Here is a 22,341-nt window from a genome sequence, read left to right on the forward strand (position 1 = left end):
CCCCAAAAAATCCCCAAAAAATAAAAAAAAACCCAAAAAATCCCCCAAAATCCCCAAAACCCTCCAAAACTCCCTCCACCTCCCCCTCCCAGCACGTCCCCAAACATCCTCGAATGTCCCCAAATGTCGCAAGAGCCACCCTGAGTCACGATGACGTCACCGGATGTGGCCTCCCTCGGCCATTTCCCAATTTGGGGACAATTTCCCCTTTTTCGGCCACTTTCGGGATCACGTGGGGGGAGGGGACAGGGGGGGACAGTGACAAGGGACAGTGACAAGGGACAGTGACAAACCAGCCATGGAGCTCCGCAGCTTCATCCCTGTTTTTGGTGAGACCAAAAATTCACTTTTTTCCCCCAACCCCAACCCCAACCCCACCCCCAACCCCACCACCCCAACCCCAACCCAACCCAACCCCCCCCCACCCAACCCCCCCCCCATCCCTTTTTTCCCCAATTTTTCCCAATTTTTCCCCATTTTTTCTCCATTTTTTTCCTGTTTTCCCAACTCTTCCATCTCATTTCTCCCAATTTTTCCCCAATTTTTCCCTTTTTTCCCCCATTTTTGTTTTGTTTTCTCAACTCTTCCTCTTCCTCTTCCATCTACTTTTTCCCAATTTTCCCCAATTTTTCCCCAATTTTTCCCCAATTTTTCCCATTTTCTCAACTCTTCTTCTTCTTCCTCTATCACTTTTCCCAATTTTTCCCCAATTTTTCCCAATTTTTCCCCAATTTTCTTTTTCCCCATTTCTGTTTCCATTTCCCCAACTCTTCCTCTTCTTCCTCCATCATTTTTTCCCAAATTTTCCCAATTTTTCCCCAATTTTTCTCCCCATTTTCCCAACTCTTCCTCTTCCTCCTCTATAATTTTTCCCTTTTCCGCCAATTTTTCCCAATTTTTCCACCATTTTTCTCCCATTTTCCCAACTCTTCCTCTTCCTCCATCCCATTTTCCCAATTTTTCCCCATTTTCCCCCATTTTTTCCTGTTTTCCCAACTCTTCCATCTCATTTCTCCCAATTTTTCCCCAATTTTTCCCAATTTTTCCCCAATTTTCTTTTCCCCCATTTCTGTTTCCATTTCCCCAACTCTTCCTCTTCTTCCTCTATCCTTTTTCCCCAATTTTTCCCCAATTTTTCTCCCCATTTTTTCTCCCCATTTTCCCAACTCTTCCTCTTCCTCCATCTCATTTTTCCCAATTTTCCCTTTTTCCCCCCATTTTTGCCTCAGTTTTCTCATCTCCTCCTCTTCCTCCTCCTCATCCTCTTCCTCCTCCATCTCATTTTTCCCAATTTTTCCCCAATTTTTCCCTTTTCCCCCAATTTTCCCGTTTTCTCAACTCTTCCTGTTCTTCCTCTATAATTTTCCCCAATTTTTCCCAAATTTTTCCTGTTTACTCAACTCTTCCTCTTCCTCCTCTATCCCTTTTTTCCCCAATTTTCCCAATCTTCCCCTAATTTTTCCCTAATTTTTCCCAATTTTTCCCTTTTTTGCCCATTTTCTCCCCATTTTCCCAACTCTTCCTCTTCCTCCATCTCATTTTTCCCAATTTTTCCCTTTTTCCCAATTTTTGTTTTGTTTTCTCAACTCTTCCTCTTCCTCTTCTATCCATTTTTCATAATTTTTCCCAATTTTTCCCCAATTTTTCCCTTTTTCCCCATTTTCTCCTCATTTTCCCAACTCTTTCTCTTCCTCCATCCCATTTTCCCAATTTTTCCCCAAATTTTCCCTTTTCCCCCATTTTTTCCTGTTTTCCCAACTCTTCCTCTTCTTCCTCTAAAATTTTTTCCCAAATTTTCCCAAATTTTCCCAAATTTTCCCCATTTTTCTCCCATTTTCTCAACTCTTCCTCTTCTTCCTCCATCATTTTTTCCCAATTTTTCCCAATTTTCCCCTTTTTTCCCCCATTTTTTTCCCATTTTCTCAACTCTTCCTCTTCTTCCTCCATCATTTTTTCCCAAATTTTCCCAAATTTTCCCAATTTTTCCCCAATTTTTCCCATTTTTTCCCTTTTTTCCCCATTTTTCTCCCATTTTCCCAACTCTTTCTCTTCCTCCATCCCATTTTCCCAATTTTTCCCTTTTTCCCCCCAATTTTCCCCATTTTTTCCCCATTTTTTCCTGTTTTCCCAACTCTTCCATCTCATTTCTCCCAATTTTTCCCCAATTTTTCCCAATTTTCCCCCTTTTTCCCCCATTTTTGTTTTGTTTTCTCAACTCTTCCTCTTCCTCCTCCATCCACTTTTTCCCAATTTTTCCCCAATTTTCCCCAATTTTCCCCATTTTTCTCCCATTTTCCCAACTCTTCCTCTTCCTCCATCTCATTTTCATAATTTTTCCCAATTTTTTCCCAATTTTTCCCAATTTTTCCCCAATTTTCTTTTTCCCCATTTCTGTTTCCATTTCCCCAACTCTTCCTCTTCTTCCTCTATCATTTTTTCCCAAATTTTCCCAATTTTTCCCCAATTTTTCTCCCCATTTTCCCAACTCTTCCTCTTCCTCCTCTATAATTTTCCCCAATTTTTGCCTTTTTTTCCCAATTTTTCCCCTTTTTCCCCCATTTTTGTTTCTATTTTCCCAACTCTTTCTCTTCCTCCATCTCATTTTTCCCCAATTTTTTCCCCATTTTTCCCCAATTTTTCCCAATTTTCCCCCTTTTTTCCCCCATTTTTGTTTTGTTTTCTCAACTCTTCCTCTTCCTCTTCCATCCATTTTCCCCAATTTTTCCCCAATTTTTCCCCAATTTTTCCCCTTTTTTCCCCCATTTTTTTCCTGTTTTCCCAACTCTTCCTCTTCTTCCTCTATCATTTTTCCCAATTTTTCCCAATTTTTCCCAATTTTTCCCAATTTTTCCCCAATTTCTCCCAATTTTTCCCAATTTTTCCCCATTTTTCCCCCATTTTTCTCCCATTTTCTCAACTCTTCCTCTTCCTCTTCCATCCATTTTTCATAATTTTTCCCAATTTTTCCCCAATTTTTTCCTTTTCTCCCATTTTTTCCTGTTTTCTCAACTCTTCCTGTTCTTCCTCTATCCATTTTTCCCAATTTTTTCCAATTTTTCCCAATTTTTCCCTTTTCCCCCATTTTTTCCCTGTTTTCTCAACTCTTCCTCTTCTTCCTCTAAAATTTTTTCCCAAATTTTCCCAAATTTTCCCAAATTTTCCCCATTTTTCTCCCATTTTCTCAACTCTTCCTCTTCTTCCTCCATCATTTTTTCCCAATTTTTCCCAATTTTCCCCTTTTTTCCCCCATTTTTGTTTTGTTTTCTCAACTCTTCCTCTTCCTCTTCTATCCATTTTTCATAATTTTTCCCCAATTTTTCCCCAATTTTCCCCATTTTTCTCCCATTTTCCCAACTCTTCCTCTTCCTCCATCTCATTTTCATAATTTTTCCCAATTTTTTCCCAATTTTTCCCAATTTTTCCCCAATTTTCTCTCCCCCCATTTCTGTTTCCATTTCCCCAACTCTTCCTCTTCTTCCTCCATCATTTTTTCCCAAATTTTCCCAATTTTTCCCCAATTTTTCTCCCCATTTTCCCAACTCTTCCTCTTCCTCCTCTATAATTTTCCCCAATTTTTGCCTTTTTTTCCCAATTTTTCCCTTTTTTCCCCCATTTTGTCCCCATTTTCCCAATTTTCCCTCTTTCTCTTTTTCCTCAATCTCATTTTCCCAATTTTTCCTTTTTCCCCATTTTTCTCCCCATTTTCTCAACTCTTCCTCTTCCTCCTCCATCCCTTTTTCCCCATTTTCCCCTTTTTCCCAATTTTTCCCTTTTCTCCCATTTTTTCCCTGTTTTCTCAACTCTTCCTCTTCTTCCTCCATCATTTTTTCCCAAATTTTCCCAATTTTTCCCCAATTTTTCTCCCCATTTCCCCAACTCTTCCTCTTCTTCCTCTATCCCTTTTTTTCCCTTTTTTTCCCAATTTTTCCCAATTTTTCCCAATTTTTCCCAATTTTTCCCAATTTTCTCCTCTTTTTTCCCAATTTTTCCTTTTCTCCCCATTTTTCTCTTCATTTTCCCAAGTCTTCCTCTTCCTCCATCCCATTTTCCCTTTTTTCCCCAATTTTTTCCCCATTTTTTCCTGTTTTCCCAACTCTTCCATCTCATTTCTCCCAATTTTTCCCAATTTTCCCTTTTTTCCCCCATTTTTGTTTTGTTTTCTCAACTCTTCCTCTTCCTCTTCTATCCATTTTTCATAATTTTTCCCAATTTTTCCCAATTTTTCCCCATTTTTCCCCCATTTTTTTCCTGTTTTCCCAACTCTTCCTCTTCTTCCTCTATCATTTTTCCCAATTTTTCCCAATTTTTCCCCAATTTTTCCCCAATTTTTCCCCAATTTCTCCCATTTTTTCCCAATTTTTCCCAATTTTTCCCCCATTTTTTTCCTGTTTTCCCAACTCTTCTCTCTTCCTCCATCATTTTTCCCCAATTTTTCCCAATTTTCCCCTTTTTTCCCCCATTTTTGTTTTGTTTTCTCAACTCTTCCTCTTCCTCTTCTATCCATTTTTCATAATTTTTCCCAATTTTTCCCCAATTTTCCCCTTTTCCCCCATTTTTTTCCCATTTTCCCAACTCTTCCTCTTCTTCCTCTATCATTTTTTCCCAATTTTTCCCAAATTTTCCCAATTTTTCCCAAATTTTCCCAATTTTTCCCCAATTTTTTCCCATTTCCCCAACTCTTGCTCTTCCTCCTCTTCCTCCTCTATCCCTTTTTCCCAATTTTCCCAATTTTTCCCCAATTTTCCCCTTTCCCCCATTTTTTTCCTGTTTTCCCAACTCTTCCATCTCATTTCTCCCAATTTTTCCCCAATTTTTCCCAATTTTCCCCCTTTTTCCCCCATTTTTGTTTTGTTTTCTCAACTCTTCCTCTTCCTCCTCCATCCACTTTTTCCCAATTTTTCCCCAATTTTCCCCAATTTTCCCCATTTTTCTCCCATTTTCCCAACTCTTCCTCTTCCTCCATCTCATTTTCATAATTTTTCCCAATTTTTTCCCAATTTTTCCCAATTTTTCCCCAATTTTCTTTCCCCCCATTTCTGTTTCCATTTCCCCAACTCTTCCTCTTCTTCCTCTATCATTTTTTCCCAAATTTTCCCAATTTTTCCCCAATTTTTCTCCCCATTTTCCCAACTCTTCCTCTTCCTCCTCTATAATTTTCCCCAATTTTTGCCATTTTTTCCCAATTTTTCCCCTTTTTCCCCCATTTTTCCTCCCATTTTCCCAACTCTTTCTCTTCCTCCATCTCATTTTTCCCCAATTTTTTCCCCATTTTTCCCCAATTTTTCCCAATTTTCCCCCTTTTTTCCCCCATTTTTGTTTTGTTTTCTCAACTCTTCCTCTTCCTCCTCCATCTCATTTTTCCCAATTTTCCCCAATTTTTCCCCAATTTTTCTCCCATTTTCCCAACTCTTCCTCTTCCTCCATCTCATTTTTCCCAATTTTTCCCCAATTTTCCCCAATTTTTCCCTTTTCCCCCATTTTTTTCCTGTTTTCCCAACTCTTCCTCTTCTTCCTCTATCATTTTTCCCAATTTTTCCCAATTTTTCCCAATTTTTCCCAATTTTTCCCCAATTTTTCCTGTTTACCCAACTCTTCCTCTTCCTCCTCTATCCCTTTTTTCCCCAATTTTTCCCAATTTTTCCCAATTTTTCCCCAATTTTTCCCAATTTTTCCCTTTTTTTCCCCATTTTTGTTTTCTTTTCTCAACTCTTCCTCTTCCTCTTCCATCCATTTTTCATAATTTTTCCCAATTTTTCCCCAATTTTTTCCTTTTCTCCCATTTTTTCCTGTTTTCTCAACTCTTCCTCTTCTTCCTCCATCATTTTTTCCCAAATTTTCCCAATTTTTCCCCAATTTTTCTTCCCATTTCCCCAACTCTTCCTCTTCCTCCTCTATCCATTTTTTCCCCAATTTTTCCCTTTTTCCCCAATTTTTCATTTTTCCCCAATTTTTCCCACTTTTTCTCAATTTTTCCCATTTTTTCCCAATTTTTCATTTTCCCCAATTTTTAATTTTTCCCAATTTTAAATTTTTCCCAATTTTCCCAATTTTTCCCAATTTTTCCCATTTTTTCCCAAATTTTCCCTTTTTCCCCAATTTTTCATTTTTCCCAATTTTTCATTTTTCCCAATTTTTCCCTTTTTTTCTCAATTTTTCCCATTTTTTCCCAAAATTTTCCCATTTTTTCCCAATTTTTCATTTTTCTCAATTTTTTGCAATTTTTCCCATTTTTTCCCAATTTTCCCCAATTTTAAATTTTCCCCAATTTTTCCCATTTTTCCCCAAATTTTCCCTTTTTTCCAATTTTTCCCATTTTTTCCCAATTTTTCATTTTTCCCAATTTTTCCCAATTTTTCCCATTTTTTCCCAATTTTTCCCAATTTTTTTTCCCTTTTTTTCCCAAATTTTCCCATTTTTCCCCAATTTTTCCCATTTTTTCCCAAATTTTCCCTTTTTTTCCAATTTTTCCCTTTTCAATTTTCTTTTTTCCCAATTTTCCCTTTTTCCCCATTTTTCCCAATATTTTCCCATTTTTTCCCCATTTTCCCAATTTTTTCCCCAGTTTTTCCCATTTTTCCCATTTTTAATTTTTCCCAATTTTCTTTCCAATTTTCTTCCCAATTTTTAATTTTCTTTATTTTTTCCCATTTTTCCATTTTCCCAATTAAATTTTCCCATTTTTTCATTCCCATTTTTCCCAATTTTTCCCATTTTTTCTCAATTTTTCCCTTTTTTCCCAATTTTAAATTTTTTCCCAATTTTTCCCATTTTTTCCCAAAATTTGCCCATTTTCCCCCAATTTTTCATTTTCCCCAATTTTTAATTTTTCCCATTTTTTCCAATTTTTTCCCAATTTTTCCCATTTTTTCTCAATTTTCCCATTTTTTCCCAAATTTTCCCTTTTTTTCCAATTTTTTTCCCCAATTTAATTTTCCCAATTTTCAATTTTTCCCAAATCCCATTTTTCCCAATTTTCCCTTTTTCCCCAAAATTTTCCCTTTTTTCCAATTTTTCCTTTTTTTCCAATTTCATTTTCCCAATTTTTAATTTTCCCCAATCTTTCCCATTTTTTCTCCCAATTTTTCCCATTTTTCCCAATTTTTAATTTTTCCCAATTTTTCCCATTTTTCCCAATTTTTCCCTTTTTTCTCCGATTTTTCCCTTTTCCCCAATTTTTAATTTTTCCCAATTTTTCACATTTTTTCCCAAAATTTTCTCATTTTTTCCCAAAATTTTCCCATTTTTTGCCCAATTTTTCCCTTTTTCCCCAATTTTTCATTTTCCCCAATTTTTCCCAATTTTTCCCATTTTTCCCAAATTTTCCCTTTTTTTCCAATTTTTCCCTTTTTCCCCAATTTTTCTGTTTCCCCAATTTTTAATTTTCCCCAATTTTAAATTTTTCCCAATTTTTCCAATTTTTTCCCAAAATTTTCCCATTTTTTCCCAAATTTTCCCTTTTTTTCCAATTTTCCCATTTTCCCCCAATTTTTCATTTTTCCCAATTTTAAATTTTTCCCATTTTTTCCCATTTTTTCCCAATTTTTAATTTTCCCCAATTTTTCCCATTTTTTCCCAAATTTTTCCCATTTTTTCCCATTTTTCCCATTTTTTCTCAATTTTTTCCATTTTTCCCCAATTTTTCATTTTTCCCAATTTTTCCCTTTATCCCCAATTTTAAATTTTTCCCATTTTTCCTATTTTTTCTCAATTTTTCCCATTTTTCCCAAATTTTCCCTTTTTTTCCAATTTTTCCCGTTTTCCCCAATTTTAAATTTTCCCAATTTTTCCCAATTTTTCCCTTTTCCCCCAATTTTTCATTTTTCTCAATTTTTCCCATTTTTCCCAAATTTTCCCATTTTTCCCCAATTTTTCCCTTTTTCCCCAATTTTAAATTTTTCCCAATTTTAATTTTTTCCCAATTTTCCCCAATTTTTCCCATTTTTTCCCAATTTTTCCTCCAATTTTTCCCAAATTTTCCCTTTTTCCCCAATTTTTCATTTTTCCCAATTTTTCATTTTTCCCCAAGTTTTCCCTTTTTTCCCCAATTTTAAATTTTTCTCAATTTTTCCCAATTTTTCCCATTTTTTCCCAATTTTTCCCTTTTTCTCCAATTTTTCATTTTCCCCAATTTTAATTTTTCCCAATTTTAAATTTTTCCCAATTTTCCCCATTTTTTCTCAATTTTTCCCATTTTTTCCCAATTTTTCCAATTTTTTCCCAATTTTTCCCATTTTTTCCCAAATTTTCCCTTTTCCCCAATTTTTCATTTTTCCCAATTTTCACCAATTTTTCTCAATTTTTCCCATTTTTCCCAAATTTTCCCTTTTTTTCCAATTTTTCCCTTTTCCCCCAATTTTTCATTTTTCCCAATTTTAAATTTTTCCCAATTTTTCCCATTTTTCCCAATTTTTCATTTTCCCCAATTTTTCCCAATTTTTCCCAATTTTTCCCAATTTTTTCCATTTTTTCCCAATTTTTCCCTTTTTTTCCAATTTTTCATTTTTCCCATTTTTAAATTTTTCCCATTTTTCCCAATTTTTCCCAATTTTTCCCAATTTTTCCCAATTTTTCCCAATTTTTCCCTTTTTCCCCAATTTTTCATTTTCCCCCAATTTTCCCCTTTTCCCCCATTTTTAAATTTTTCCCATTTTTCCTAATTTTTCCCAATTTTTCCCATTTTTTCCCCAATTTTCCCTTTTTTCCAATTTTTCCCATTTTTTCCCATTTTTTCCCAATTTTTCCCTTTTTTCCCCAATTTTTCATTTTCCCCAATTTTAAATTTTTCCCATTTTTTCCCAATTTTTCCCAATTTTAAATTTTTCCCAATTTCTCCCATTTTTTCCCATTTTTCCCCAAATTTTCCCTTTTTTCCAATTTTTCCCATTTTTTCCCAATTTTTCATTTTCCCCAATTTTAAATTTTTCCCAATTTTAAATTTTTCCCAATTTCCCCCAATTTTTCATTTTTCCCAATTTTTCCCATTTTTTCCCAATTTTTCCCATGTTTCCCAATTTTTCCCAATTTTTCCCATTTTTCCCAATTTTTCCCAGTTTTTCCCTTTTTCCCAAATTTTCCCTTTTTTCCCCAATTTTTAATTTTTCCCAATTTTAATTTTTTCCCATTTTTTCCCATTTTTCCCAATTTTTCTAAATTTTTCCCATTTTTCCCAATTTTCCCTTTTTTTCCCCAATTTTCTGTTTCCCAACTCTCCCATTTTCTCCCCATTTTTCCTCAAATCCTCATTTTTTCCCCTAAAAATTCACTTTTTCCCACTTTTCTTTCCTCTTCTTCCCATTTTTTCTCTTTTTTTCTAATTTTATTTTAAATTTAAAAAAATTTTTTTTCTTTTAATTTAATTTTAATTATTATTTTTAAAAAATTTTAATAATTAAAATTTTATTTAATTTTTTAATTTCTTTCTACTTTTAATTTCTCTTTATTTTAAAATTTCTTTTTACTTTTAGTTTCATTTTATTCTTAATTTTTCCCATTTTTAATTCATATTTCAATTTCTTCCTGATTTTTAATTCCTTTTCATTCCTTTAATTTTCCTTTCATTTTACTTTAATTTTTACTTTAATTTTAATTTATTTAATTTTTAATTTAATTTTTTATTTTATTTTTATTTAATTTATTAATTTAATTAACAATTTTTACTTTAATTTTTACTTTAATTTTAATTTATTTAATTTTATTTTAATTTTATTTATTTTTTATTTACTAATTTAATTAATAATTTTAGTTTAATTTTAATTTATTTAATTTTTAATTTAATTTTTTAATTTATTTTTATTTAATTTATTTATTTAATTAATAATTTTTACTTTAATTTTAATTTAATTTTTTAATTTAATTTTTATTTTATTTTTAATTTAATTTATTAATTTAATTAATAATTTTTACTTTAATATTTTAATTTATTTAATTTTTAATTTTAATTTTTTATTTTATTTTTTTATTTAATTTACTGATTTAATTAATAATTTTTATTTTAACTTTAATTTATTTAATTTTTTATTTTTTATTTATTTTTATTTAATTTACTAATTTAATTAATAATTTTTACTTTATTTTTAATTTATTTAATTTTTAATTTAATTTTTTATTTAATTTTTATTTTATTTTAATTTAATTTATTAATTTAATTAATAACTTTTACTTTAATTTTTACTTTAATTTTTACTTTAATTTTAATTAACTCAATTTTTATTTAATTTTTATTTAATTTTTATTTAATTTATTAATTTAATTAATAATTTTTACTTTAATTTTAATTAATTTAATTTTTAAATTTAATTTTTTTAAATTTAATTTATTAATTTAATTAACAATTTTTACTTTAATTTCACTTTAATTTTCCTTTCAATCTCTTCTTAAAATTCCTTTTTTTTCATTTCCTTCTTTTCAATTTATTTTCCTTTTTAATTCGTTTAAAATTTTAATTCCTTTGAAATTTTAATTTTCCTTTGAAATTTTAATTCTTTTTTATTTTAAAATTTCTTTTCCTTTAAATTTTCTCCGATTTTTTCTCCTAATTTCCTTTTTTTCCAAATTTTTCCTTTTTATTATTTAAAAATATTTTCATTTATTTCCTTTTCCATTCCTTTTTTCCTTTTCCTTTTTCTTATTTTTCCATCAATTTCCACTTTTTTAAAATATTTTAAAAATATTTTTAATAATTTTAATTTTCTTTTTTTAAATGTTTTTTTTATTCCCATTTTCCTTTTTTAGAATTTTAAATATTTTTATTATTTTCTTTTAAAAATTTTTAAAAAATATTTTAATGAAAATATTTTCAATTTAAAAAGAAAATATTTTTAACGTAAAAATTTTAAAAATAAAAATAAAAATAAAACATAAAAATTAATTTTAAAAATATTTTAAATTTAAAAATATTTAATTTTTTTATCCTTTTAAAATATATTTTAAAAATATATTTTTCTATTATTTTTTATTAGGAATACTTTTTGTATTTTCCCTTTTCTTCCCATTTTCCCTTTTTTTCCTTTTTCAAAATTTTTCCAAATTTTTCCAAATTTTTCCAAATTTTTAAAAGCAAATTTTTTAATTTTAAAATATTTTAATTTAAATTTTTTTAAATTTAAAATTCTTTAAAAATGACTTTAAAATTATTTTCAAAATGGAATTATTTAAATTTTATTTAAATTTATTCAATTTAAATTGAAATTTTAAAATTAGTTTTCAAATTCTTGAATAATTATTTAAAATTTCTTTTATTAAAAACTTTTAAAAATTTTAATTTAATTTTTAAAATGTTTCCAAATTTTTAAAAGTAAATTTTTTTAAATTTTAAAATATTTTTTAATTTAAATTTTTTTAAATTAAAAATTCTCAAAAAATTATTTTAAAATTATTTTAAAAATGGAATTATTTAATTTTATTTAGATTTATTCAATTTAAATTGAAATTTTAAAATTAGTTTTAAAATTCTTAAATAATTATAAAAAAATTAAAATTAAAAACTTAAAAATTTTTTTTAATTTAATTTTTAAAATGTTTCCAAATTTTAAAATTTAAAAAAAAATTAAAATTAAAAAAATTAAAATTTAAAAAAAAATTTTTAAAATTTCCAAATTTTGTTAAATTTGTTTTTTTCAAAAATTTTAAAAATTTCTAATTTTTTCCCATTTTTCTCTTTTCCAGCCTCTCTCCCAATCCTTTTCCCGTCGGCAAAACCTTCAGGTAACAAAAATTTCTACCAAAAAATCAAAATTTTGGGAAAATCTGAGTTTTTCTTCTCCATTTTTATCTCAAAATATTGAATTTTTTGCCCATTTTTAGGGTTTTTTGACCCAATTTTTGTTCCAACCTAACCAGGATCAACATGGAAACTCCTCTAGATGCCAAAAAAAATTCAGAATTTTGAGAATTTTGGGAAATTTTGGAAAAAACTGAGATTTTTCGTCTCCATCTTCTCCATTTTAATCTCAAAAAATTGAATTTTTTTACCATTTTTAGGGTTTTTTGACCCAAATTCAAACTTAACCCAACCAGGATCAAGATGGAAACTCCTCTAGATGCCAAAAAAAATCAGAATTTTGAGAATTTTGGGAAATTTTGGGAAAAAACTTTGTAATTCTTCTCCATCTTCTCCATTTTTATCTCAAAATATTGAATTTTTAACCATTTTTGGGGTTTTTTGACCCAAATTCAAACCCAACCCAACCAGGATCAAGATAGAAACTCCTCTAGATGCCAAAAAAATTCGGAATTTTGAGAATTTTGGGAAATTTTGGGGAAAACTGAGATTTTCTTCTCAATCTTCTCCATTTTTATCTCAAAAAATTGAATTTTTTAACCATTTTTAGGGTTTTTTGACCCAATTTTTGACCCAACCCAACCAGGATCAAGATGGAAACTCCTCTAGATGCCAAAAAAAAATCAGAATTTTGAGAATTTTGGGAAATTTTGGGAAAAACTTTGTAATTCTTCTCAATTTTCTCCATTTTTATCTCAAAATATTGAATTTTTTTACCATTTTTAGGTTTTTTTGACCCAATTTTTGTTCCAACCCAACCAAGATCAAGATGGAAACTCCTCTAGATGCCAAAAAAAATCAGAATTCTGAGAATTTTGGGAAATTTTAGGAAAAACTGAGATTTTCTTCTCCATCTTCTCCATTTTTATCTCAAAAAATTGAAATTTTTAACCATTTTTAGGGTTTTTTGACCCAAATTCAAACCCAACCCAACCAGGGTCAAGATGGAAACTCCTCTAGATGCTAAAAAAAATTGGGAATTTTGAGAATTTTGGGAAATTTTTGGGAAAAACTTTGTAATTCTTCTCAACCTTCTCCATTTTTATCTCAAAATATTGAATTTTTTTACCATTTTTAGGGTTTTTTGACCCAATTTCAACCCAACCGGGCAAGTGGAAACTCAACCTCTAGATGCCAAAAAAATCAGATGACAAAAATTGGGATTTTTGGGAAAAACTGGGTGGTTTTTCTCAATCTTCTCCATTTAAATCTCAAAATATTGAAATTTTGGCCAATTTTAGGGTTTTTTCACCCAAATCAAGTCCAACCCAACCACAGTCATGGTGGAACTTCCAGAACCACCTCCTCCAGATGACAAAAATGGGGATTTTGGGGAAAAACTGTGTCATTCTTCTCCATCTTCTCCATTTTTATCTCAGAATATTGAATTTTTGACCATTTTTAGGGTTTTTTGTCCCAAATTCAACCAAAATATGGAAACCTCAGATGCCATCTAATATTGGGAATTTTGGAAAAACTTTGTTCTTCTCCATCTTCTCCATTTTTATCTCAAAAAATTGAAATTTTTGACCATTTTTAGGGTTTTTTGACCCAAATTCAACCCCAAAATCTTCCCTGGTTTGGTGGAACCTCCAGGACCACCTGGATGATTCCAAACCACTTTTGGCCACCAAAAATGGGAATTTTGGGAAAAACTTTGTGATTCTTCTCAACCTTCTCCATTTTTATCTCAAAAAATCAAAATTTTGGACAATTTTTCGGGTTTTTTGACCCAATTTTTGACCCAACCCAACCCCAGTCATGGTGGAACCTCCAGGAGCACCTGGATGATTCCAAACCTCCTCTAGATGACAAAAATTGGGATTTTGGGAAAAACGTTGTAATTCTTCTGAATCTTCTCCATTTTTATCTCAAAACATTGAATTTTTTGCCCATTTTTAGGGTTTTTTGACCCAAATCCAACCCAACCATGGTGGAACCTCCAGGACCTCCTGGGTGATTCCAAACCTCCTCTAGATGACAAAAATGGGGATTTTGGGGAAAAACTGGGAGGTTCTTCTCCATCTTCTCCATTTTTATCTCAAAACATTGAATTTTTTGCCCATTTTTAGGGTTTTTTGACCCAAATTCAACCCCAACCCAACCACAGTCCTGGTGGAACCTCCAGGAGCACCTGGGTGATTCCAAACCTCCTCTAGATGACAAAAATCAGGATTTTGGGAAAAATTTCTCCATCTTCTCCATTCTAACCCCCAAAAAAACCTCTAATTTTTTTCACCGTTTTTAACCCTTTCCACCCCAGATCTGCCTCCTCCCGCCCCCAACATCTCGGTGTCGCCCGCCAAGCCGCGGTACCTCATCGGCGACGTCGTGTCGCTCACCTGCTCCGCCCCGCCGGGCCGCGAGCCAATCCAGGCCTTCCGATTCGCCGGCGCCTCCCGCTGGGTCATCGACGTCCGAACGTCCGGCAGGAGCTTCGTCCACTCCTTCCACCTGAGCGGCCCCCAGGACGCCGGCGCTTACCGCTGCTCCTACACCGCGCGCCGGCCGGCCCGCGGCCACGCCCACTCGCCGGACAGCCCGCCGGTGCTCATCGACGTCCGAGGTTTTGGGGGGATTTTGGGGGTTTTTGGGGGGAAAATTTGAGGTGAAAAATCCCCCGAAATTTGGCTCCGTTGAGGTCTCGATGTTGGTTTTTCCGCCCAAAATGGACTTGTAGACCCAAAATTGACTTTTCCGCCCAATTTGGTGGTTTTTATCCCAAAATTTGTCCCCATTGAGGTCCAACCTTGACTTTTCCACCCAAAATTGACTTTTCTACCCAATTTGGCATTTTTATCCCAAAATTCATCTCCATCTAGACCTCAACATTGACTTTTTCACCTGAAAATGACTTTTCCTCCCAAATGGGCATTTTTACCCTAAAATTCATCCACATTGAGGTCTCAATGTTCACTTTTCCACCCAAAATTCACTTTTTGTTCCAATTTGGCATTTTTATCCCAAAATTCGTCTCCATTGAGGTCCAACATTGACTTTTCCACCCAAAATGGACTTTTCGACCCAAAATTGACTTTTCCACCCAAATTGTTCATTTTTACCCCAAAATTCATCCACTTTGAGGTCCAACGTTGACTTTTCCACCCAAAATTGACTTTTCCACCCAATTTGGCATTTTTATCCCAAAATTCATCTCCATTGAGCTCCAATGTTGACTTTTCCACCCAAAATGGACTTTTTGACCCAAAATTCGCTTTTCCACCCACAATTCACTTTTCCATCCAATTTGGTGTTTCATCCCAAAATTCGTCTCCATTGAGGTCCAACGTTGACTTTTCCACCCAAAATTGACTTTTCCACCCAATTTGGTGGTTTTATCCCAAAATTTGGTTAAATGTTGGGATTTCCGCCCGAAATTGAGTTTTTTATGGAATTTGGTAGCTTTATCCCAAAATTTGTCACCGTTGAGGTCCAACATTGACTTTTCCACCCAAATTGCGCATTTTTATCCCAAAATTCATCCCCATTGAGGTCCAACCTTGACTTTTCCACCCAAAATTCACTTTTCCATCCAATTTGGCATTTTTATCCCAAAATTCATCTCCATTGAGGTCCAACGTTGACTTTTCCACCCAAAATGGACTTTTCCACCCAAAATGGACTTTTCCATCCAATTTGGCATTTTTATCCCAAAATTCGTCTCCATTGAGCTCCAATGTTGACTTTTCCACCCAAAATGGACTTTTTGACCCAAAATTCACTTTTCCACCCAATTTGGTGTTTTTATCCCAAAATTCATCTCCATTGAGGCCTCAATGTTGACTTTTCCACCCAAAATGGACTTTTTGACCCAAAATTGACTTTTCCACCCAAATTGGGCATTTTTACCCCAAAATTCATCCACGTTGAGGTCCAACATTGACTTTCCCACCCAAAATTGACTTTTCCATCCAATTTGGCATTTTTATCCCAAAATTCATCTCCGTTGAGGTCCAACCTTGACTTTTCCACCCAAAATTCACTTTTTGTTCCAATTTGGTGTTTTCATCCCAAAATTCGTCTCCATTGAGGTCCAACCTGGACTTTTCCACCCCAAAATTCATTTTTTGTTCCAATTTGGCATTTTTATCCCAAAATTCATTTCCATCTAGACCTCAACATTGACTTTGCCACCCAAAATTGACTTTTCCACCCAATTTGGTGTTTTTACCCCAAAATTCATCCCCATTGACCTCCAACCTTGACTTTTCCACCCAAAATTCACTTTTCCATCCAATCTGGCATTTTTACCCCAAAATTCATCCCCATTGACCTCCAACCTTAACTTTCCCACCCAAACCGGGACATTTTCACCCCAAAATTCCTCCCCCGGTTGACCTCCAACCTCACCTTCGGGTCTTCTCCTCCCGCCAGACCGTCCATCCCCGCCCAACCTGACCGTGTCACCTTCCGCCGTCACCGTCGAAGGCCAGCCCCTGCTCTTCCTCTGCGCCTCGCCGCCCGGCGACGCCGACAGGAGGTTCGGGTTCTTCCGGGAGGACCTCGAGGTCACCGGCGGGATCCGGGAGGTTCCGGAAGGTTCCGGGAGCGTCCGGCTGCGGGTGGCCGGGAGCGTCCGGAACCTGACGGGCAATTTCAGCTGTCGCTACGAGGAGATGACCGAAGGGCGGTGGATCGCCTCCTACCCCAGCGGGGTCGTCCGCGTGGTGGTGAGAGGTGATTTTGGGGTGAAATCGGAGGGGTTTGGGGTGGGGAGGGTTGGGGGTGGAGGAGGTTGAGGAGATGGTGAGGTTGGGTCAGTGTTGGGTCATTTTTGGTTATTTTTGGGTTATTTTTGGCCATTTTTGGTCCATTTTTGAGTCATTTTTGGTTATTTTTGGGTCATTTTTGGGTTTTTTTGGCCATTTTTGGGTCATTTTTGGGTCATTCTTAGGTTATTTTTGGGTCATTTTTTGGTCATTTTTGGGTCATTTTTGCATCATTCTTGGGTCATCTTTGGTCATTTTTGGGTCATTCTCGGGTCATTCTTGAGTTATATTTGGGCTGGTTTTGGTCATTTTTGGGTCGTTGTTGGGTCATTGTTGGGTCATTTTTGGTCATTTTTGGGCCATTTTTGGGTCATGGTTGGGTCATGGTTGGGGCAAGGTTAGGTAACTTTTGGGTCATTTTTGGTTATTTTTGGGTAATTTTAGGGTCATTGTTGGGTCATTTTTGGGCCATGATTAGATCATTTTTGGGTCATTTTTTGGCCATTTTTGGGTCATGGTTGGGGCAAGGTTAGGTAACTTTTGGGTAATTTTTGGGTATTTTTTGGGTAATTTTTGGGTATTTTTTGGGTCATTTTTGGGTCATTGTTGGGTCATTTTTGGGTCACGGTTGGGGTAAGGTTAGGTAACTTTTGGGTAATTTTTGGGTATTTTTGGGTCATTTTTGGGCCATGATTAGATAATTTTTGGATCATTTTTCGGGTCATGGTTGGGTCATGGTTAGGTCATGGTTGGGGCAAGGTTAGGTAATTTTTGGGTATTTTTTGGATTATTTTTGGGTCATTTTTGGGTAATTTTGGGGTCATTGTTGAGTCAATGTCTGGCCATGATTAGATCATTTTTGGGTCATTTTTTGGCCATTTTTGGGCCATGGTTGGGTCATTGTTGGGTCATTCTTGGGTCACTTTTAGGTCATTCTTGGATCATTTTCGTAATTTTTGAGTCTATTTGGGGTCGATTTTGGCCACAGTTGGGTCATTTCTGGGTCATTGTTGGGTCAATGTTGGGTCATGGTTGGGTCATGGTTGGGTCAATGTTGGGTCATTTTTGGGTGAATGTTGGTCCTTCTTGGGCCACGATTTGGTCATTTTTTTGGGCCATGGTTGGACTATGGTTGGATCATGGTTGGGTCAAGGTTAGGTAATTTTTGGGTCATTTTTGGGTCATTGTTGGGTCATGTTTTGGTCATTTTTGGGCCTATTTAGGGTCATTTTTGGGTCATGGTTGAACGATGGTTGGGTCAAGGTCAGGTAATTTCAGTCATTTTTGGCTGAATATTGGGCCTTTTTTGGGTCATGGTTGGGTCATTTTTGGGTCATGGTTGAGTCAATGTTGGGTCATTTTTTGGTCACTCTTGGGTCATTCATGGGCTATTTTTTGGACATTGTTGGTCATTTTTGGGTCATGGTTGAGTAATTTTTTGGTCATGGTTGGGTCAAGGTTGGGCCATAATTGGGTCCTTTTTTGGTCATTTTTGGGTCTATTTGGGGTCAAGGTTGGGTCATTTTTTTGGTCATTCTTGGGTCATGGTTAAGTAATGGTTGAGTCAAGGTCAGGTAATTTTTGGGTATTTTTTTGGGTCATTTTTGGTTATTTTTGGGTCATGGTTGGGTTATTTTTAGGTCATGACCCCAAAACTCCTCCTGAATGTCCAAAATTAAGGATTTCCAGCAGTTTCCCCAATTTTTCCAAAATATTGAAGGTTTTGGGGTCATTTTTAGATCTTTCTGACCCAAAATCTCCCTTGGCTTGGTGGAACCTCCAAGATCATCCAGGTGATCCCAACCTCCTCCAGATGACAAAAATCTGGATTTTGGGAAAATTTGGTGTTTCTTCTCCATCTTCTCCATTTCCATCTCCTCCAATCACCCAAAATATTGAATTTTTTCACCATTTTTAGGGTTTTTTGACCCAATCCAAGCAGGGTCATGGTGGAACCTCCATGACCACCTGGGTGCTTTTCAACCTTCTCCATTTGACCAAAATTGGGATTTTGAGGAAAAATTTGGTTTTTCTTCTCCATCTTCTCCATGTTCTCCATCTTCTCCATTTCCACCTCCTCCAACCACCCAAAATATTGAATTTTTTTGACCATTTTTAGGGTTTTTTGACCCAATCCAAGCCCAACCCAAGCATGGTCATGGTGGAACCTCCATGCTTCTCAACCTTCTCCAGATGACAAAAATTGGGATTTTGGGAAAAATTGGGTGGGTTTTTTCCATCTTCTTTATCTTCTCCCTTTTGATCTCCAAAATATTGAATTTTTGGGCCATTTTTAGGCTTTTTTTGACCCAATCCAAGCTCAACCCAACTAATAGTCATGGTGGCATCTCCTCTGACCAACAAAAATCAGGATTTTGGGAAAATTTGGGTTTCTTCTCCATCTTCTCCATCTTCTCCATTTCCATCTCCTCCAACCACCCAAAATATTGACATTTTTTGACCATTTTTAGGGTTTTTTGACCCAATCCAAGCTCAACCCAAGCAGGGTCATGGTGGAACCTCCATGACCACCTGGGTGGTTTCTCAACCTTCTCCATTTGACCAAAATTGGGATTTTGAGGAAAAATTTGGTGTTTCTTCTCCATCTTCTCCATTTCTACCTCCAAAATATGAAAAATTTTGGGTCATTTTTAGGTTTTTTTTGACCCAACCCAAACCCAACCCAACCACAGTCATGGTGGCATCTCCTCTGACCAACAAAAATCAGGATTTTTGGGAAAATTTGGGTGTTTCTTCTCCATCTTCTCCAACATCTTCATCTTCTCCATTTCCACCTCCTCCAACCACCCAAAATATTGAATTTTTTGACCATTTTTAGGGTTTTTTGACCCAAATTCAAGCCCAACCCCACCAGGGTCATGGTGGAACCTCCATGACCACCTGGGTGGTTCTCAACCTTCTCCATTTGACCAAAATTGGGATTTTGAGGAAAAATTTGGTTTTTCTTCTCCATCTTCTCCATCTTCTCCATCTTCTCCATTTCCACCTCCTCCAACCACCCAAAATATTGAAATTTTTTCACCATTTTTAGGGTTTTTTGACCCAATCCAAGCCCAACCCAAGCATGGTCATGGTGGAACCTCCATGGCCACCTGGGTGGTTTCCAACCTTCTCCATTTGACCAAAATTGGGATTTTGGGAAAAATTGGGTGGGTTTTTTCCATCTTCTTTATCTTCTCCCTTTTGATCTCCAAAATATTGAATTTTTGGGCCATTTTTAGGCTTTTTTTGACCCAATCTTAGCTCAACCCAACTAATAGTCATGGTGGCATCTCCTCTGACCAACAAAAATCTGGATTTTGGGAAAATTTGGGAGGTTCTTCTCCATCTTCTCCATCTTCTCCATTTCCATCTCCTCCAACCACCCAAAATATTGAATTTTTTCACCATTTTTAGGGTTTTTTGACCCAATCCAAGCCCAACCCAACCAGGGTCATGGTGGAACCTCCATGACCACCTGGGTGCTTCTCAACCTTCTCCACTTGACCAAAATTGGGACTTTGAGGGAAAATTTGGTTTTTCTTCCCCAACTTCTCCATCTCCTCCATTTCCATCTCCTCCAACCACCCAAAATATTGACATTTTTTGACCATTTTTAGGGTTTTTTGACCCAATCCAAGCCCAACCCAACCAAGGTAAAACCTCCTCCAGCCAAAAACCAAAAAACTCCACAATTTTGGGGAAAAACTGAATTTTCTCTCCGATTTTAAGCTTTTTTCCCAACCGGGGTGGAAAATCGCGAATTCCACCGATTTTCCCCCAAATTCTTCTCCCCTCCCCAGAGCCCTGCCCTCCCCCCCAGCTGTCCGTGGACCCTCCGTCCGGCGTGGTGGCCGCCGGCCACCGGCTCCGGCTGACCTGCGCCGCGCCGCGCCGCGACTTCCGGCGGCGATTCCGGTTCTTCCGGGACGGAGCCGAGGTGACGCCGGGGGGTGGTGGCACCTCTGGGGACATCGGTGACGTCACCGGGGACGCGGCCGGCGGGAGCGCCGAGCTGCTCTTCCCGAGGGTTTCCCAGGAATTCTCCGGGAATTTCAGCTGCAGCGTGGAGGAGGAGGTGGGCGGGGCCTGGCTGGAGGCTCCGCCCAGCGGGGGCGTGGCTGTGGTGGTCAGGGGTAGGTGGGGTTTGGGGGGGAGGGTGGGGTTTGGGGGAGGGAGGGTCAGGCCCTGTTGGCCACGCCCACTGACCACACCCCCGATGACGTAATTGACCTCAACTGACCACACCCCACGGACCACACCCTGTTGACCACACCCCATTGACCACACCCAATTGGTCACACCCCCATTGACCACGCCCCCATTGACCTCAATTGACCTCACCCCAATGACCACACCCCACTGACCACACCCCACTGACCACACCCCATGGACCACACCCTGTTGACCACACCCCATTGGCCACACCCATTGACCACACCCTGAATGACCACACCCATTGATCACACCTCCAATGACCACACCCTATTGACCACACCCTCATTGACCTCAATTGACCACACCTCAATGACCACACCTCAATGACCACACTCCATTGACCACACCCATTGACCACACCCTCATTGACTTCAATTGACCACACCCCAAGGACCACACCCTGATTGGCCACACCCCAATGACCACACCCATTGACCACATTGCATTGGCCACACCCCATTGACCACATGTCCAATGACCACACCCACTGACCACGCCCTCATTGACCACACCCCCAATAACCAGAGGCACCCAAATGACCACACCCTGAATGACACACCCCATTGACCACTCCCACCCAATGACCACACCTGCTGACCACAGCCCTCTATGGCAATGTCCCACTGACCACACCCCATTGACCAAATTCCACTGACCACACCCACATTAATGGCCACACCCCGCTGACCACACCTCACTGACCACAGCCCTTTATTACCACACCCCAATGACCACTCCCACACCACTGACCACACCCCCAATGACCACAACCCTCCTATTTACCACACCCATCCCCACTGACCAAACCATGTTGACCACACCCCCATATTGACCACACCCCATTGACCACTCCCATAATGACCACACCCTAATGACCACATCCCCATATTGACCACACCCCATTGACCACTCCCATAATGACCACACCCTATTGACCAAACTCTATTGACCACACCCACATTAATGGCCACACCCTGCTGACCACACCTCACTGACCACAGCCCTTTATTACCACACCCCGCTGACCACTCCCACACCACTGACCACACCCCCAATGACCACACCCACCCCCATGGCCACACCCTCAATGACCACAGCCCTATTTACCACGCCCATCCTCACTGACCACACCCCATTGACCACTCCCATAATGACCCCACATTGACCACACCCACCCAGATGACCACACCCACCCAATGATCCCACCCCTTCCATTGACCACACCCACTGACCACACCCTCAATGACCACTCCCCCTTATGACCACTGGCCACCTCCACTCCAATGACCACACCCACCCCAGTGACCACACCCACTGACCACACCCCATTGGCCACTCTCACTTGAATGACCACACCCTACCCAATTATCCCACCCCTCCCATTGACCACACCCCATTGACCACACCCACTGACCACAGCCATCCCAATGACCACACTTCACTGCCCACTCCTACCCCAATGACCACACCCACCCCTTGACCACACCCACCCACTGACCACACCCTCCCATTGACCACACTCTCAATGACCCCACCCCTACTGACCCCACAATGACCACACCCTACTGACCACACCCCATTGGCCCCTCCCATTGGCCACACCCACTGACCACACCCTCACTGACCACACCCATC

General features: G+C 37.0%; 1 protein-coding gene across 3 annotated transcripts in view; it reads left to right on the plus strand.

The window, feature by feature from the left end:
- The first annotated feature begins 271 nt into the window (after window positions 1-271).
- Window positions 272-22,341, plus strand: part of LOC146423837 (Fc receptor-like protein 5) — a 30,984-nt gene continuing 8,914 nt past the window's right edge. For all 3 annotated transcript variants that reach the window (XM_085044469.1, XM_085044468.1, XM_085044470.1), the window contains exons 1-5: window positions 272-329; window positions 11,665-11,703; window positions 14,043-14,345; window positions 16,154-16,456; window positions 20,292-20,624. In XM_085044469.1, the coding sequence (XP_084900595.1) occupies window positions 299-329; window positions 11,665-11,703; window positions 14,043-14,345; window positions 16,154-16,456; window positions 20,292-20,624 (1,009 nt within the window). In that variant the 5' untranslated portion in view covers window positions 272-298. The remainder of the gene's footprint in view (window positions 330-11,664; window positions 11,704-14,042; window positions 14,346-16,153; window positions 16,457-20,291; window positions 20,625-22,341) is intronic.

The sequence above is a fragment of the Lichenostomus cassidix genome, unplaced genomic scaffold (genome assembly GCF_008360975.1).
Source record: "Lichenostomus cassidix isolate B80296 unplaced genomic scaffold, HeHo_3.0 HiC_scaffold_36, whole genome shotgun sequence".
Classification (NCBI taxonomy): domain Eukaryota; kingdom Metazoa; phylum Chordata; class Aves; order Passeriformes; family Meliphagidae; genus Lichenostomus; species Lichenostomus cassidix.